We start from the raw sequence: 16,554 nt of genomic DNA on the forward strand, positions 1-16,554 counted from the left end.
CAAACAGCTGAAGCCAACAGGAAGCAGCTTCAAACAAACACAACAAGAGAAAAAACTCTGAATGTTTCACATTAAAGTCGTACATTTCTAACAAGAGTGTTTTAAAGACAGCGTCACTGATGATCATCTTCTGCCCAGTAAACCTTTGGTTTTCCACATGTGAGTGTTAATGATGCACAAAGACTGTGAGTGCAAAGAGGGAGCGAGGAGGATGACAGAGAGATGGTACAGGAACATCAAGAACCCGGCGAGGAAATGAGCAGAAGGACTTTGGAGCCTGTTGGATTGAAGCTTTCACAGAGACGTGTTTGACTGGACACCACCAGGACAGACTTTTAATCCCAGGATTTGGATGAGCTTTCTGTCTTTATGGTCACAAATGATGCTGTAACTCTGTGACTGTCCTGGATCAGCAGTATGGTTACGTCCTTTGGACCTGAGTTTCCACAGCTCTTATAACAGCAGTGTACATTCACCTGCAGGCACACGCTGCCTCTGCTTCAGCTCGGTTTATGAAGCACAGACTGCAGGAAGCAAACTCAGACTGGCTCATTTCAATCATGTCCGCTCACAAAGACACTTTGAAACTCTTATCAGTATGTTTCCTGTCCTACTAGGACGGATCAAACTCGATTGCGGCTCCCGCGAAAATTCGGAAGCAGATTTGCGGCGCCAAAACGCCAAAACGCCTGAAACGCGCGTCAGTGTAGCGCGTTTCAGGCGTTTGACTCGCGAAAAAAACCACGCGTGTGAGTTTTTGTGTTGCATTTTGTGCATATGCGCGTTTCGCATCTACCGCTCAAGTTGGAAAAATCTGAACTCCAGCGTCAAATCGCGCCGCGACAACCAATCAGGAGCCTGGTGACGTGGCTGTTACCTAGGTCAAAGGGGCAGATCCAGCCAAAGCCCTTCATACTTCAATGGTGGGAAGGCTAATCAACGCCGTAGCAAACAACCTGGAGCTGTACGACACCAGCTGCTTTCAGTACCGAGACAGGAATAAAAAGGACCGAGCTTGGAGGAAGATATGTGAAGAGATCGGGCAACCTGGTAAGTTCATTCATTTCTCTTTTGAAAGTTTTCACTGACCCGGGGAAGCCGCACAAAAGCTAGCAAGCCACCGCTATTTTCCCACTGACGTACAAATACCGTTCTGCTTTTATGCATGTTGTCATTTAGGAATATATTTTATTGTTTATTAATAAACAGCACACAGTGGTCCCGCTGTTCATCCGTCACTGCTTTGCTTTTTCGCTGATTTTTTATTGCACAGTACAGCATTGCATTCTGCAGCCTGATTGACAAATCTGCTCCGTGTCGTGTCTCCTGCGCTTGCCAAATTTGTCATGTTTGGTTTTGATAACCATCACGTCCAATAGAAAAACCAGCACAAAAACACCCATAACTATGAGCCTCATTCGGAAATAGACACCTGCACCGCGAGGGGAAAAGGCGCATGAAAGTGGCGGGCAGATGAAGACAAAACACGGCATAATAATACTTTTACGTTTTGCAATCTAAAAAGGTTTGCACTTTGAGAATCAATTGTGAGAACTGTGACCAGGGGCTAGTTATTCTGAGCAGTGGCGTGTCTAGAAAATTTTTGTTGGGGGGGCCAGGTAGGGGCACAGATTTGGAGAGGGGTGGCAGATGTAATTGGCAGATAATGTTTAAAAAAAAATTCTACCAACCGTTAACCATAATTCAATAATCCTGTAAACCTAATAACCAAATGCACTTTTAACTCTTATTAGAATGAGATTTTAACCACTACGGTGCAAAGTTTTTAGATACTGCGTTGATAAAGTACAAGAGATACAATCAGTGCTTTGTCAGTGTTTACTCAGCATTCAAGGACAGCAATATTTACATAGTATTTTTACTGACATATAGTGCACATATGTTTTGGGCAAAAACATTTTTTAATATTAAAATATGAACATTTTAAACATACAATTGACAAATTAGCCAATGCAAAACTTTATCTGCCTGTTAAAAAAAGAAGATAATCTTCTCACAAACTGGTGTTTGATTTTGAAACAGGAAAAAAGTGGGGAAACAAATGAAAAGACTAACATTTGAATAAAACCTGAAAGCAAGTAAATACTTTCTATGCTGCCTTATGGTAAACTTTGGTAATATTGATAAAGAACAGCACTGGCTGATGATGAAATACAGTCAGCTGGCATGGTGACACTGCCAGTATAACCTGCAGGGCTGGACTGGGACAGAAAATCGGGCATTTTGACTACAGACCGGCCCACCAGGTAGTAAAGCCATAAAGCCTTTGAATGAAAACAAACCCTGTTGTGACAGTGATGTACAGTCTTGTTGGTATATGTATGATTTCTATACATTTTACGTCAGATAAAAACTTTGGTTGTAAGATTTAGATAATTATTTAATAAAAGTGAGACATTTTGAATGAGAATAAGAAAGAAAAGTATTTCCTTGTGCCCCCCTCTCCCTGTTAATGCCCTACCTGGCCCCCTGGCAACACTTTGCTAGACCCGCCCCTGCACAGTTACCAGCTGTCAGCTACATAAAAAAGGATCCTGGTGTTATTTGTCTCTCAGAAACAGTTCATAACTTCAACTCATCCATGTCACCTAAAAGGTAAACCTGTTTCTCCATCACCTGTTCAGCTCTGATGATTCAGTAAGGACATCTCCTGGTTTCATCTTCATGTTTCCCTCTCACCACATATCTAAACAGACATCATGACCAGCAGTTTTACAGCTGTGGCTCCAGCAAACATCAGCTGATACTGGAAATTAATATTAAATACATTCTAACAACAGCTGATCAAGCTTAAACGTGCTGCTGTTGTTTAGCGCGACATCCGCTGGTTTCCTGTTTCTGGCGCAAAGTGAGCGATAAACAAACAAGAGAGAAAAGCCGATCAGCTGATCATTGATCAGTTTCATGATTGAAGTAGCAACAGGAGAGGGAGGGGGGAGAGAATGAGAGAAGAAGAGGCAGCTGTGCAGCATAAAGACAGAATAAATCCAGCTTTGTGTCTTTTTCCATCCTAGCTGAAGTTCGGGACAAACTGCGTCTCTTCTCAGCTCAATACGAAACGCGTAATATTTTCTCTGAATGAGGGACCATTCCATTTTTTTAAGGAGCCGTTGGCAACTCTACTAACCTTATGAATAAAATAAAGTTCACTATCAGTAACATCATAGCACCCAGCTGTATAAAAACTCCGTCAAGCTGGCTAGAACGCAGTATGAGTTATTGCAACTGACAGTAAAAAGTCAGCAACATGAAAATAAACTCCACCTAAACTTGGTTTATATCTGACCCAGAGAGACTGCAGGTCATAACTTCTTACCTGAAGTTCAGTTTACCTGACACTCGGACCGGCGGCTGCCTCGGGGCTCTCCTCCTGCCTCCCCTTCCCTCATCCACCTGCTGCCTCTGTGGAAGCCCCGCCATAGCCACCACCAAACAACGGAGTTATTTCTACACATCGACCTGCATCTGGCCAATCCACCACCTCTCATTGTTCATGCAATTACAAAAAAAAATAAAAAATAAGTCAAATATGCCCGATGGCCAGTCCAGCTATGTTAACCTGCAACCAAATCTGCAGCTCCATACAGCAACGTTACGACTTAGATTATATCTTATAACTCAGAACTCTTATGTTAGCTGCCCTCAGTAGCATACTGTCAGAAATATTCCAATAATTCTTTTGTTATTTTAAGTGTTATTTTTTCCTTGGTATTCTAATTTCACCGAAGTTTACTAAACTCAAACTTAATATTACTGACATTTATTCTGTCCTCATTTTCTTTCACCGAAAAATTGTTTCCTGCAGTGCGTCTTTCGTGCTTGGCTCTCCTACCTTTGCTAACGTGATGCACATAGTGCAGAAGCCGGTGCTGCATTCACTTACACTCGGATATCTGAGCTTCACCGTGAAAACATAATCGGACATTTGATATTTGATTGAATTTTATTGTTTTGCCTTTGGGGTGGCACCTGGGGTGGCCAGTCTGGTTGGGGGGGGTGGCCTGTGCCCCCCCAGGCCACCCCGCTGGACACGCCACTGATTCTGAGAACCCCTGCTGCAATAAATGAGGGACCACTGTCTACTCTACGATTATTGTTTTCAACCTGTTAACATTTAATACTGTATTGATAGAACCAACTGATTCTGCAGCAGAGCATCCCCAGTCCCTGAGCCCCTACTGCTGCACCCACAGGTATGTACAGCAGCACTGATAGCTTTTTACTCGGTGGGATTTCCTTGTGATCACCTTTACTAAATATCTAAAACCAATCTGATCATATCCTGTTTTTGTTTTTTGTTTTTTTTCAATGTTGAAATTAAAATCTAGTAGCAGCCTTCTCATTTCTTTGTGTTTTGTTCTGTTTTACAGGCCCACAGGGGAGGACGGCTCCGAGGCAGATGAGGGACGGGTCCCAGGACGGTCCATCGGTGGTGGAGCTGGCCATCCTGGAGTCCCTGAAGAGTCCACACCAGTCTCCAATGGAGCATTTCCTCCTCAGCCTTGTTCCTGCTCTGGAGAGCAGCTGGTCCTTTTTATTCCTGTCTCTCTGTAAATTCTTATATTTTATATATTTATGTTTAATGTTTTTCTGTTTGAGACTTTTAATATTATTTCAAATAAATGTTTATAATGACTAATGTCTCAGTTCTACTACACAGCAAATGTTGGCACACGACTTGACACATGTAGAATTTATTTCATATTATACTAATGACAAAATATACTGATACAGTGGGATGCAGAAGTTTGGGCAACCTTGTTAATAGACATTATTTTCCTGTATAAATCGTTGGTTGTTACAATAAAAAATGTCAGTTAAATATCATACAGGAGACACACACAGTGATATTTGAGAAGTGAAAAGAAGTTTACTGGATTTACAGAAAGTGTGCAATAATTGTTTAAACAAAATCAAGCAGGTGCATCAATTTGGGCACCACAAAAAAGAAATGAAATGAATATTTAGTGTATATCAATGTGTGTGTCTCCTATATGATATATGGGGTGCCTTTGTCTGGACGTGCTTCCCATCCAGAGCTGCACAGCACAGAGGAAAGTTCCAGCGCTCCCTCTGTGATGGACCGCCAGTCTCCAGGTGAAGGCACAGCCATGAAGTCGTCCACTAGACAGTCCCAGATGGACGTCGCTGCCTGGGGGGTGATCTGGCTCACCGTGGACACACCGACTCTGTAACTGAACGCGATGGTCCTGAAGGAGTCCCCGGTGACAAGGAACCTGGACAAAATTGTTCAAAATCAGTATTATGTGTACTGCAGTTACAAAATACATCATTCAAATTCCAAAATACTTTTGTGATGTCAGATTTAAATCACAAAACTTAAATCTTACATAAAACCTTTTGTAATTATAAGGATAATTACAAAATGTATATTAGATAATATCTAAAACAGTTGTGTTTTGTTTTAACTTTAACATATCATAATTTGATTGGTAGCAACTTTCACAACTACAGTGAGCCAATCACTCACAATTCCTAAACATGTCAATCAGGTAGGAATGAAGTAAGACATTAATAGAAATAAAGAGTTGTGTGTTGACATGTAGCCCTTTCCTTGCTTAAATCATTAATATTTTTGAAAAATTAATCTGTGATAAGACAGCTTATCAAGATAGAACCATGTAACTAGAGATGAACCAAACTGTTCACAGTTTTATCTAACTCTGTTTTAATAAAGGCTGTGACCCCTGTTATAGAGTCTGACAGCTGCAGGGATTATATACAAATATTCAACTATCCCAGAATCAAACCAGGTCTAAATAAAAAGGAGTGAGTATCACTACAAGGTTAACTCAGTGGTCCTAATGCTACAGTTTGATATCAGCAAACACCGAGCGCATACATTGATGTGACACCACAGCCATGCTATCATGCAAACACTGATAACAGCATAAATCGAATTAAATCGGGACTTGATGAGACCTTCTGAGTATCACTAGAAATATTATAGAGTCGTCTCTGTACCACAGTTTGCTTTCAGTAAACACCGACAGCATTCACTGTTAGCATAGCACATCCATGTTAGCAGTGTATAACTGGATGGATTAGCATATTAGCACAGATATCAATAAAGGACTACCGTATTAAATAGTTTTACTAACCTCAGGCAGACGGACAGGCGCTCTGCAGGTGGGATTGAGCGTCTGTAGTTGGTGTCTAGGCGGGCGATGCTGGGACCGACGAGGGAAAGCAGGTCCTCAAACTGGCCGAGTGAACGACGGTGATAGCGCTGGAATCCGCCGTCATCCAGGCGCAGCTCCTGGAGCAAGTGGTGAAACTCACCAAACTGCTCATGCCTCTGGAGGACCTGATGGACCCAGGTACGGCGAGGACGTCTTTTACGCTGCTGCTCTGCTCTCCACAGTACATAGAGAAGGGAGACTCTCTCTTCAAGCGCTAGCTCGACAGCTGCCATCTTGCAAAGATACCGTCTGGCAAAACTTCCTCCCACATCCCTCCCACATTTCCGGTTCACGCGCGTCAAAATATGATATTTTGAGGCGCGAAGGATTTTTCTTGGACACGCGTAGAGGTGCGAATGTGATGCGTCAAATTAGGGGCGTTTTGTTCGCGTCCATCGCGTTCAGTGTGAACACACCGTTAGTGGGTTGAGTGATTCCTGCTGCACTGTTTGTCCTTCTTATTGAAGTGACCTGCTGAGAGCTCACACTGTTCTCTGTAGAAATGATGTCAGTCTGACTCGTCACATGTTTGGAGGCGTGTTTGATGTTTGCTCTTCTGGAAACTCTCAGTATCAAATATGGACGATGCAAAGGAGACACGCTTCAGTCTGTATGGACCTGTTTCTGTAGCTGCCACCATCATTCTACATGTTTGTACATCAGCTGATCAAATCCTGTCTGCTGTCTTCATTTCTCTCTTCACCTGCTTCACTGTCACTGTGTGGGCGGAGCTGCCTGAGCCCCGCCCACACAGAAAGCTCCTCTCTGGAGCTAAACTTCTGCTTCATCTCCGCCTCTTTTCTTCATCCTCCACCTCTCTTTTCTCTTCTTCAGTTTCTGCAGCCACGGAGCCTCACAGCCGTTAGCACGCCCATACCTGAGCAGCTAGCATTACCCAGCATGCCGTGCAGCAGTGTCAGTTTGTAAATGTGCAAGAATTCCTGCTGTGTGCCGTGACCTTTGACCTGCTAAAGACAGTCAGCTGTGGATGATTCATTGTTGTGTCTGATACTTAGAACTGTGAGGAAGAAGCTACACAGTTAATCAGGGTCCCCTCTCTCTGAATCAGGAAAGGTGGGCAGGCCGCGTGTGGGCCGCGGGCCATACGTTGAGTCTCACTGTTTGAATGTGAACATTGTTCTGCTGCAGTCAATGGACTAAACCAGAGAAGAAGAAAACAGACTTTACCATGAAGATCCTCAGTGTGGATCAGTATAATATCAGCCTGATGTCTGCAGTTTAGTGTCAGCACAACTTTCACATCATATTCATCTCAGCACAACTAAAACATGCTGACTGACCTCAGAGTTTCAAATCGACATCGTCGATTCTCCAGGAAATCACACAGATGCTTCACTCCTGGATCCTTCAGGTTGCTGTAGGTTCCACTCAGGTCGACTTCTGTAGGATACGAGGGGTTGGACTTCAGTGCTGCTGCCAGATAATCAAGGCCAATATCTGACAAACCACAGCTCACCAATCTGTATAAAGAATGAAAGATGTAAGTTTATTAGACAAAGAGCTTGAAATCATTCAGTGTTTCATCATCTGTTCAGAGCTGAAGAAGGTTCAGAATGTAGAAGTTTAGAAAATGGAAACTCCAAACAGCTGAAGCCAACAGGAAGCAGCTTCAAAGAAACACAACAAGAGAAAAAACTCTGAATGTTTCACATTAAAGTCGTACATTTCTCATAAAAACAGGACAAAGACTTGAAAAAGTCGTGTTTTTCCTTCCAGGAACCACATGGCTTCACTTTTAAAGGTGAAGTGTGACAGAAACGGACATATTTGAAGTCCAACACCTTTTTCCAGTCACATTATTAAAGCAGACAAACTACAAGCTCATTTTCATTCCAACAAGTCATCTTCTGACCTGGACTAACAACACTGGTCTCTATGTGCAGCTGGCTGTGAGACCAGTGCTCAGGGAGCGTCTACAAAGGGCAACACTGAAAGAACATCACACACTCATTTGCTTCCAGCACACAAACATCTACTGTCATCATTCATGTTCCTGCTCCTCTGGATTCACACGGTGCCTCTGCTCTTTATTTACCCGTTGCCATAGTGAATCGTAGTATCGAGGCTCCATAACTCAGACTGAGCATGCTCAGAGCAGATTGGCCTGACTCTGATCAGCTGATCTGGAACAGGAAACTCTGCTATATGTACATTATTACGTCTACACCTGAATCTCAACACTCACAAATATATCAACTGTGTTTAATATTTTGGCACGTAGATCATTTATGTGCTTCAGCTCTTCTTACATTTTACCACCAACACGTTTCAAAAGGAGCAGCTTTTACTTTGAAGGCCAGCTGTCTCTGTTTCCTGTTTTCCTTGTTGGATAATGGAACAAGTCGATGCTTCAGTGCGTTGAATCGAGCGTTGAAGAATGAATCCACACGTCAATAAACATTTTCATCAGCACAAGCAGGACAATGAAAGCAGGAAATACCCCAAAACTGCCATTTCTCCTTCTACAACTTCAACAACTGCACATGAATTAAACTTCATACACAGACTCACAGTCTCTGGTTGCTCTGAAATCTCACTGACAGCCAATAGAAATAAAGAAAAGTCCAGACTGACAGTCTCTGTGGGGTTAGGCAGTGAACTGCTCACGCTGCGTTCAAGTGCATCACAAACTATCAGAATTGGATCCAACTTTGTGAAGCAGATTTCTTCTCAGCTGCTGTTTTGAACATTTCCTCGTGAACTGTGTTAAACTCTGTAAATGAACAGAACTATTTCTACATTTGAAACTATGGATTCATTTTCCCGTTCACTTCTGTACATTAGTGTATAAATGAATGTTAGACTGGGCTCCATGCACACACTTGGTCTCAGCTGCCTTCTTCCTGAGTCATTCCAACAGAGTCCTTTCTCTTCTCCAGCTTCTGTTTGAAATCCTCTCACAGAGCCTGAATCCTGCTTTGCTGTCATGTTTGGGCCTGTGTTAGGCTGCTGTGTGTTCCTCTGCTTTAACACACCTCACCACAGCAGCTGTGTGGGTCGTCTCTGTAGCAGCCAGATCAGCTTCTGATACATGAACATCATCCTAACTTCACCTTCATTAGCTTTGACATTCATGTCTTTCTTTTCTCTCTGTTTCCACACAAGCTCAAAGTCTCTGCAGCCTGTTTTTATTTGCTATCATCAGATCTTCATCATCCTCATTCACATCCCTCACACACTCTACAGCCTCATCAGCACTGACTTCATCTTCACTGACTGATGGAGCCCAACATGAACCTGTGGAGGCTGAGACACTGTCCTGTCAAACATCTCCCCGTCACCACTGCACTTCTGTCAGCCTTTAAATGAACCCTGCTCAAGTCTGTCACTTCTGTTTGGAGCCAAAAGGAAAAACTGTTGCTCACTCTGGAAAGACAACATTTCTGAAAGCACTCAAACTTCTTCATGTTTGTCTTCAGACACATCCTGAACATTTAGGAACTAAAGAAAGTTTCAAACCTCAAAGACCTGAAATATAGAAAAACAACAACAGCTGTAGTCAGTGAACTCACCTCAGAGTCTCCAGCCGACAGTTTGGACTCTCCAGTCCAGCACACAGAAGCTTCATCCATGAATCCTGCAGGTTGTTCTCGCTCATGTCCAGCTCTGTCAGATGGGAGGGGTTGGACTTCAGAGCTGAGGCCACAACTTCACAGTGAGACTCTGAGAGTCCACAGTCAGTCAGTCTGTGATGATAGAAAATATAAAATGTGTTATTATAAAAGCAGAAAATCTGCATTTTAAACACAGACTGAATGTATATGAAGACAAAACAGAGTGAGGTCATAATCTGATGAACATCTGCTCTTCACATCTGTGCTTCAGCTCCTCTTACTGTGTTTGACATGACACAACGATTCAGTCTCTCTCAGACCTGCAGACTTTGAATGAGAATCTTTGTTTGGCTTTAATCTGCAGATGAAGGAGGAAGATGGTGTCACATTTAGGCTTCCATAATGTCCACAGTCTGTCACTGAGATCTGATCCAGAGTCAGAGTGAAGACACACATTTGGACTGTTTCCTGTTTTGACTCCAGGACATTTTGAATGAGCTCAGCTCAGTGAAGAGTTCCAGCTGGAAAGATGATCTCTGTTTGCTACCTGCTGTCAGGTACGACTGCCATAATAAACATGGAGAGTGAGCATGAAGGTGCAGAGGAAGACTCTAGTGTCATTTTTTAATGGTTTTTAAGGGATTTCATGGATGGTTTGATTTCCAGCAGGACACTTAAACATGACAGTGGACGTCCTAAAGAACATATTCACTGATATGAAACGTGTCATTGAACAGGATTACTATCAGTGCAAACATGATGGAAACAGCTGTGACTGCATGGATGTGACACACTTCAAATCTGCTCTTCACTCTTGGATTTGGGATCCACGGAGCTGCTCTGTGTCAACAAAGGAATGGTGTGGAAGGTCGCAGCGTACGGACACAAACACTGTGAGGTAACGGCGTAAAAACTAAACAATCAGCTCTGTGATTAATGAGGACATGAAGTCAGACATTCCTCATTAGGAGCAGCAGGAATGAAAGTGACTCCATGTGCTGCTGGGACTTCAGCGTTAGCTCACATATCTGACACATGTTCAGTCCAGATGTCAGCAGTGTCTTCTCACTCAGTTTGTCCCACTGTTGGCAGTAAGAGAGCACAGCTGGTTCACCTCTGACCCTCACTCTGAACCACAGCACTGTCACTCATCAGTACATCACACTTTAACCACACTGAACCAGAGTCTTCCTCAGCACCCTCATCCTCACTCACCATGTTTGTGTATCTGACTATTTCCTCATTAACCACAGAGATGATGAACTCACAGAGCTGAAGGAGACTTAATGACACACACACACACACACACACACACACACACACACACACACACACACACACACACACACACACACACACACACAACAATAACAGCCCACAGTTGTTCACTAGCTGATAAATTGCTTAAAGAGGAAACAGACACAGAGCGATGGTGGAGTCAGGAAAAGCATCACAGATCAAAGAGGAGAAGCTCAGATGGTGACTGCTCTGGATATTTGTTGTTGTTTTTAAGGTTACTTTATTTATACCCACAGGTAAATTTACTTTACAGAAAAATGATATCATCCCTTCAAACACACAATGAAAACGCCTCACAATAACATACTTGAACATTTCGGCTCAAATCAAAAACCATTCTTCTTCTTATTGAGTTCAGTGACAGCAGCAGGACAAAGCTGTTTCTACAATGCTTTGTCCTGCATCTTGAAATACAAACCTCTGTTCTCAGGAAAGAAGCTGAAATTCACCCCGTAGAGGATGGGAGCCATTTTTAAGAATTGATAATAGGGCTGGGCCGTCTCATACTGTTCACGGTAACACCGGTATAATGTTGGTCCGTCAGACACACAACAAAGCACTATTTTTGGTAGCGCATGCTAGCGGGCCGTCGTTATTACCGTGTTTTTGGAAAATACGGCGCACTTAAAATCAATCCTTTGATTTTTCTGAAAGTCGACAGAGCCCCTTATAATCCCGTGTGCCTTATGTATGAACTCTGGTTGTGTTTACTGACCTCGAAACGATTTTATGTGCACGGCGCTCGAAATGTTTCAGTACGACTTTGCTGAGCTACGGAGCCGCACCGCTTGATGGATTGTGGGAGCATTACGGCTGTCGTAGGCGGAGCCTCGCGGAGTGATACGTGCTGTTCTTCAACATAATATTACCGTATTGTGTGTGTATAACCTCTTTTTAAGTGTTGTGGATGTTATACATGGTAATGCTGAGGATGTGTCGGCCACTGGAAACGCCTTTTGGTTAAACTGTCAGCGAGGATTTTGCATTTGCACTGTTACATTTTTATATAACTTTAAAGCACATTAAAAAACAGCTGCTTGTTTAAGTGAAAATACATTGATGGTTTTTGCACTAATAAAGTTGTGGAGTTGTAAAGTATTTTGTCTGGTGTCAATTATGTCGTCAGTTATATCGTTATCGCAAATTTTCAAATGTATATCGTGATAAATATTTTTGGTCATATCGCCCTGCTCTAGCTGATAAAGCCATCCTCTGTACCTCAAAGGAGCTTGCAAAGAAAAAAGCGTCTGGACTTCTTTAAGTTGCTTGAAGACGTTTCACCTCTCATCCGAGAAGCTTCTTCAGTTCTAAGGTCAAATGGTGGAGAGTCTCAGATATAAACCTAGTGGGAATGACCCCCCACAGAGGGACAAAAGGACCCCCTGATGATCCTCTAATCGCCTGAGCCAAGGTGTAAACTGGGTGTGGGTCCCAATCAGCCAGAGTTTCGGGTGAGTTCATTGTGAAACCTGGCCCCACCTTATCATGTGAATTCCTGAGATCAGATAGCCCAGGATACAGGAAAAGAAGGCCGTCGCTTCCCTGAGCAAAGACCACAACATCACTGTTTTACCAGCTGATAAGGGAAGATGCACCGTGGTCCTAAACACTACAGATTACCATACAAAGATCACTACTCTCCTCAGTGACAAAAATACCTACAAAGCCCTAAAGCGAGACCCCACAAGCAGCCACAAAAAGAAAGTTATAGCTTGCCTTCAAGACTTTGAAAAGGACAAAATCATTGACCGCCTTAGATATCACCGCCTTTACCCAGGGGATGCCATACCCTGCATTTACGGACTTCCTAAAATCCACAAGGAAGCTGTCCCACTCAGACCCATAGTCAGTAGCATAAACTCAGCCACTTATAACATTGCTAAACACCTTGCTACCCTCCTTGCTCCTCTCGTGGGGAACACCCCACACCACATCAAGAACTCCACCGACTTCACCGACAAGGTCCAGAAACTTACCCTGGATCCAGATGAAACCATGGTGTCCTTTGATGTAGTCTCTCTCTTCACTTGCATACCCACCACGGAGGCCGTGGAAACTGTCAGAAAACGACTACAAGAAGACAGCTCCTTGGAGGACAGGACCAACTTCACACCCGATCAGATTTGCACCCTGTTAGACCTCTGCCTCACCACTACATATTTCAAGTACAACGAAGGCTTTTACAGACAAAAACATGGCTGTGCCATGGGCTCCCCCGTGTCACCTATTGAAGCCAACCTTTACATGGAGGAAGTGGAAAGAAAGGCTCTTGGCTCTTTCAAAGGAAGAGTACCCAGCCACTGGTGCAGATATGTGGACGACACCTGGGTCAAAATCAAGACACAAGAAGTGGAATCCTTCACTGCGCACATTAACGCTGTGGATAAAAACAGAAAGTTCACCAGGGAAGACACAAAGGACGACTGTCTGCCTTTCCTGGACTGCGCTGTGCACATTGAAGAGAACGGCAACCTCAACATCGAAGTTTACCGGAAGCCCACACACACGGACCAGTACCTCCTCTTTGACTCCCATCACCCTCTGGAACACAAACTTGAAGTAATTAGGACCCTACACCACTGGGCAGAACATGTTCCCTCTAAGCCTGAAGGAAAAAGAAGGAACACACACATGTAAAGGAAGCACTCAAAACCTGCGGCTATCCTAAATGGGCGTTCTTAAAGTCAGCAAAGAGGCACAGAAAAGAAGACCAGACACCAGCGAGGGAGGATAAGAAGGACAGACGCAACAACATTGTCATCCCCTATGTAGCCGGTGTATCAGAGAAACTCAGGAGAGTTTTCTCCAAGCACAACATCCCAGTGTATTTCAGACCCAGCAACACGCTCAGACAAAAACTGGTTCACCTGAAAGACAAAATGCCAAAACACAGACTTAACAATGTGGTGTATGCTGTACAGTGCAGCGAGGAATGCTCAGACCTCTACATTGGAGAGACCAAACAGCCACTTCACAAGCGCATGGCACAACACAGAAGAGCCACCTCCACAGGACAAGACTCAGCAGTCCATCTGCATCTTAAGGATAAAGGACACTCTTTGAGGATGCCAATGTTCACATTTTGGACAGAGAGGACAGATGGTTTGAAAGAGGAGTGAAAGAAGCATCTATGTCCACTGTGAGCGACCATCTTTGAACAGAGGCAGTGGTTTACGACACCAACTCTCTGCCATCTATAATCCAGTTTTGAGATCCTTCCCAGACGCCTTAACGCCCACTCACATCCTGGGCCATCTGACCTCAGGAATTCGCATGATAAGGTGGGGCCAGGTTTCACAATGAACACACCCGAAACTCTGGCTGATTGGGACCCACACCCAGTTTCACACCTTGGCTCAGACGATTAGAGGATCATCAGGGGTCCTTTTGTCCCTCTGTGGGGGGTCACTCCCACTAGGTTTAAATCTGGGACTCTCCACCATTTGACCTTAGAACTGAAGAAGCTTCTCGGATGAGAGGTGAAACGTCTTCAAGCAACTTAAAGAAGTCCAGACGCTTTTCTTTGCAAGCTCCTTTGACTACGATGACCTGGATGACTGAGAACCTTCACAGACATCCTCTGTACCTGTTTAGAGTACAGGGAGGTCAAACAGGACTGTGACTCACCTATCAGACGACTGGACCGTCTCACTATCTGACTCAGTGAGTTTTTCTCTGACCGAACCAAAAGATAAAATGGACTCAATAAAAAAAATCCTCCCTCGCTGGTGTCTGGTCTTCTTTTCTGTGCCTCTTTGCTGACTTTATAAACGCCCATTTAGGATAACCGCACATTTTGAGTGCTTCCCTTACATGTGTGTGTTCCTTCTTTTTCCCTTCAGGCTTTGAAAAACATGTTCTGCCCGGTGGTGTAGGGTCCAGGAAAGAAGATCAGACACCAGCGAGGGAGGATAAGAAGAACAGACGCAACAACATTGTCATCCCCTATGTAGCCGTTGTATCAGAAAAACTCAGGAGAGTTTTCTCCAAGCACAACATCCCGGTGCATTTCAGACCCAGCAACACGCTCAAACACAAACTGGTTCACCCGAAAGACAAAACTCCAAAACACAGACTTAACAATGTGGTGTATGCTGTACAGTGCAGCGAGGAATGCTCAGACCTCTACATTGGAGAGACCAAACAACCACTTCACAAGCGCATGGCACAACACAGAAGAGCCACCTCCACAGGACAAGACTCAGCAGTCCATCTGCATCTAAAGGTCAAAGGTCACTCTTTGAGGATGCCAATGTTCACATGTTGGACAGAGAGGACAGATGGTTTGAAAGAGGAGTGAAAGCAGAATCTATGTCCACTGTGAGCGACCATCTTTGAACAGAGGCGGGGTTTACGACACCAACTCTCTGCCATCTATAATCCAGTTTTGAGATCCTTCCCAGACGCCTTAACGCCCACTCACATCCTGGGCCATCTGACCTCAGGACATCACATGATAAGGTGGGGCCAGGTTTCACAATGAACTCACCCGAAACTCTGGCTGATTGTGACCCACACCCAGTTTCACACCTTGGCTCAGATGTTTAGAGGATCATCAGGGGGTCCTTTTGTCCCTCTGTGGGGGGAAACTCCCACTAGGTTTATATCTGGGACTCTCCACCATTTGACCTTAGAACTGAAGAAGCTTCTCAGATGAGAGGTGAAACGTCTTCAAGTAACTTAAAGAAGTCCAGACGCTTTTCTTTGCAAGCTCCTTTGACCACGATGACCTGGATGACTGAGAGCCTTCACAGACAGCAGTGATACATCTGCTGCTGTCAGGCCTGCAGGTATCAGGTTGTTGTTCTCCTTCATCTCATAGTGGACAGAAATTATTTTTTGGAGCTGTACAAATAATTTGTGTGGCATCAGATTTGATGCAGAACAGCTGATTGTTCTGTAAATAGTTTGAAATGTTTGTTTAAACAACATCTTGAAACAGAGACTGAAAAGAGTTCATACAATGGAACGAATGACAGCAAGCTTGCAACTAAAGATGGAGATCTGCTACCAGGAACTGTGTGGCCAGATCCTGAATGAACAAGAACTTTGGAACATTACTAATATGAAGCTATAAATCTCTATACGACATGCTATCATATTAATCTTGGTCTGTTTTTGTTTCCTTTCCTGTCTTAAATGGTCTCATGACAGAGAATGTTAACATGTTGTTTGTTTGTTTATTACCCCAAAAATGACTAAATAAACATCTAAAAAACCCAAAAAACCGCCTTGGCTGCATTTTTAGATAAACAGCTGCAAAAAACTTTTTCTGCATAACTCAGTAACTTTTTTGAAGAACTATATAATTAACTGCCCAACATTGGTCTTTATTTACTGTACTTGCAGACAGAGTTACAGACTCTCTCCCAGACCACAGACTCAGAATACAAGTCAGAGCTTTATAAAAAGAAAAAAGAAAGTTGTGTTTTCAAAATTGGAGTTCAAGTTATTTT

At 43.6% G+C, this 16,554-nt stretch overlaps 2 protein-coding genes across 5 annotated transcripts in view; both read right to left on the reverse strand.

Annotated features, from left to right (window-relative positions):
* Positions 1-16,554, reverse strand: part of LOC146662805 (NACHT, LRR and PYD domains-containing protein 12-like) — a 33,114-nt gene that overhangs the window by 12,282 nt on the left and 4,278 nt on the right. For 3 of the 4 annotated variants that reach the window (XM_085417627.1, XM_085417628.1, XM_085417626.1), the window contains exons 3-4: positions 9,758-9,931; positions 7,526-7,705 (exon numbers count right to left, since the gene is read on the reverse strand). In XM_085417627.1, the coding sequence (XP_085273753.1) occupies positions 7,526-7,705; positions 9,758-9,931 (354 nt within the window). The remainder of the gene's footprint in view (positions 1-7,525; positions 7,706-9,757; positions 9,932-16,554) is intronic. The other variant, XM_085417629.1, reaches the window with a different exon arrangement.
* On the reverse strand, positions 4,700-7,515 carry LOC146662806 (uncharacterized). Its single transcript, XM_085417713.1, has 2 exons — positions 6,144-7,515; positions 4,700-5,258 (listed from the first exon to the last, which is right to left on the reverse strand). The coding sequence occupies exons 1-2, from the start codon at positions 6,455-6,457 to the stop codon at positions 5,012-5,014; spliced, it is 561 nt and encodes a 186-aa protein (XP_085273839.1). The 5' UTR covers positions 6,458-7,515; the 3' UTR covers positions 4,700-5,011.

This window comes from Rhamphochromis longiceps, linkage group LG9 (assembly GCF_057381845.1).
Source record: "Rhamphochromis longiceps isolate RC_006_pf linkage group LG9, R_longiceps_female_GT1.1, whole genome shotgun sequence".
NCBI classification, from domain to species: domain Eukaryota; kingdom Metazoa; phylum Chordata; class Actinopteri; order Cichliformes; family Cichlidae; genus Rhamphochromis; species Rhamphochromis longiceps.

Bases quoted from the DNA above. Each gene is read 5' to 3' on its own strand.
- LOC146662806 (XM_085417713.1), bottom strand. From the start codon at position 6,457: ATGGCAGCTGTCGAGCTAGCGCTTGAAGAGAGAGTCTCCCTTCTCTAT. The intron at 5,259-6,143 runs GTTAGTAAAACT...AATTTTGTCCAG, and splicing joins CGCCTGTCCGTCTGCCTGAG to GTTCCTTGTCACCGGGGACT.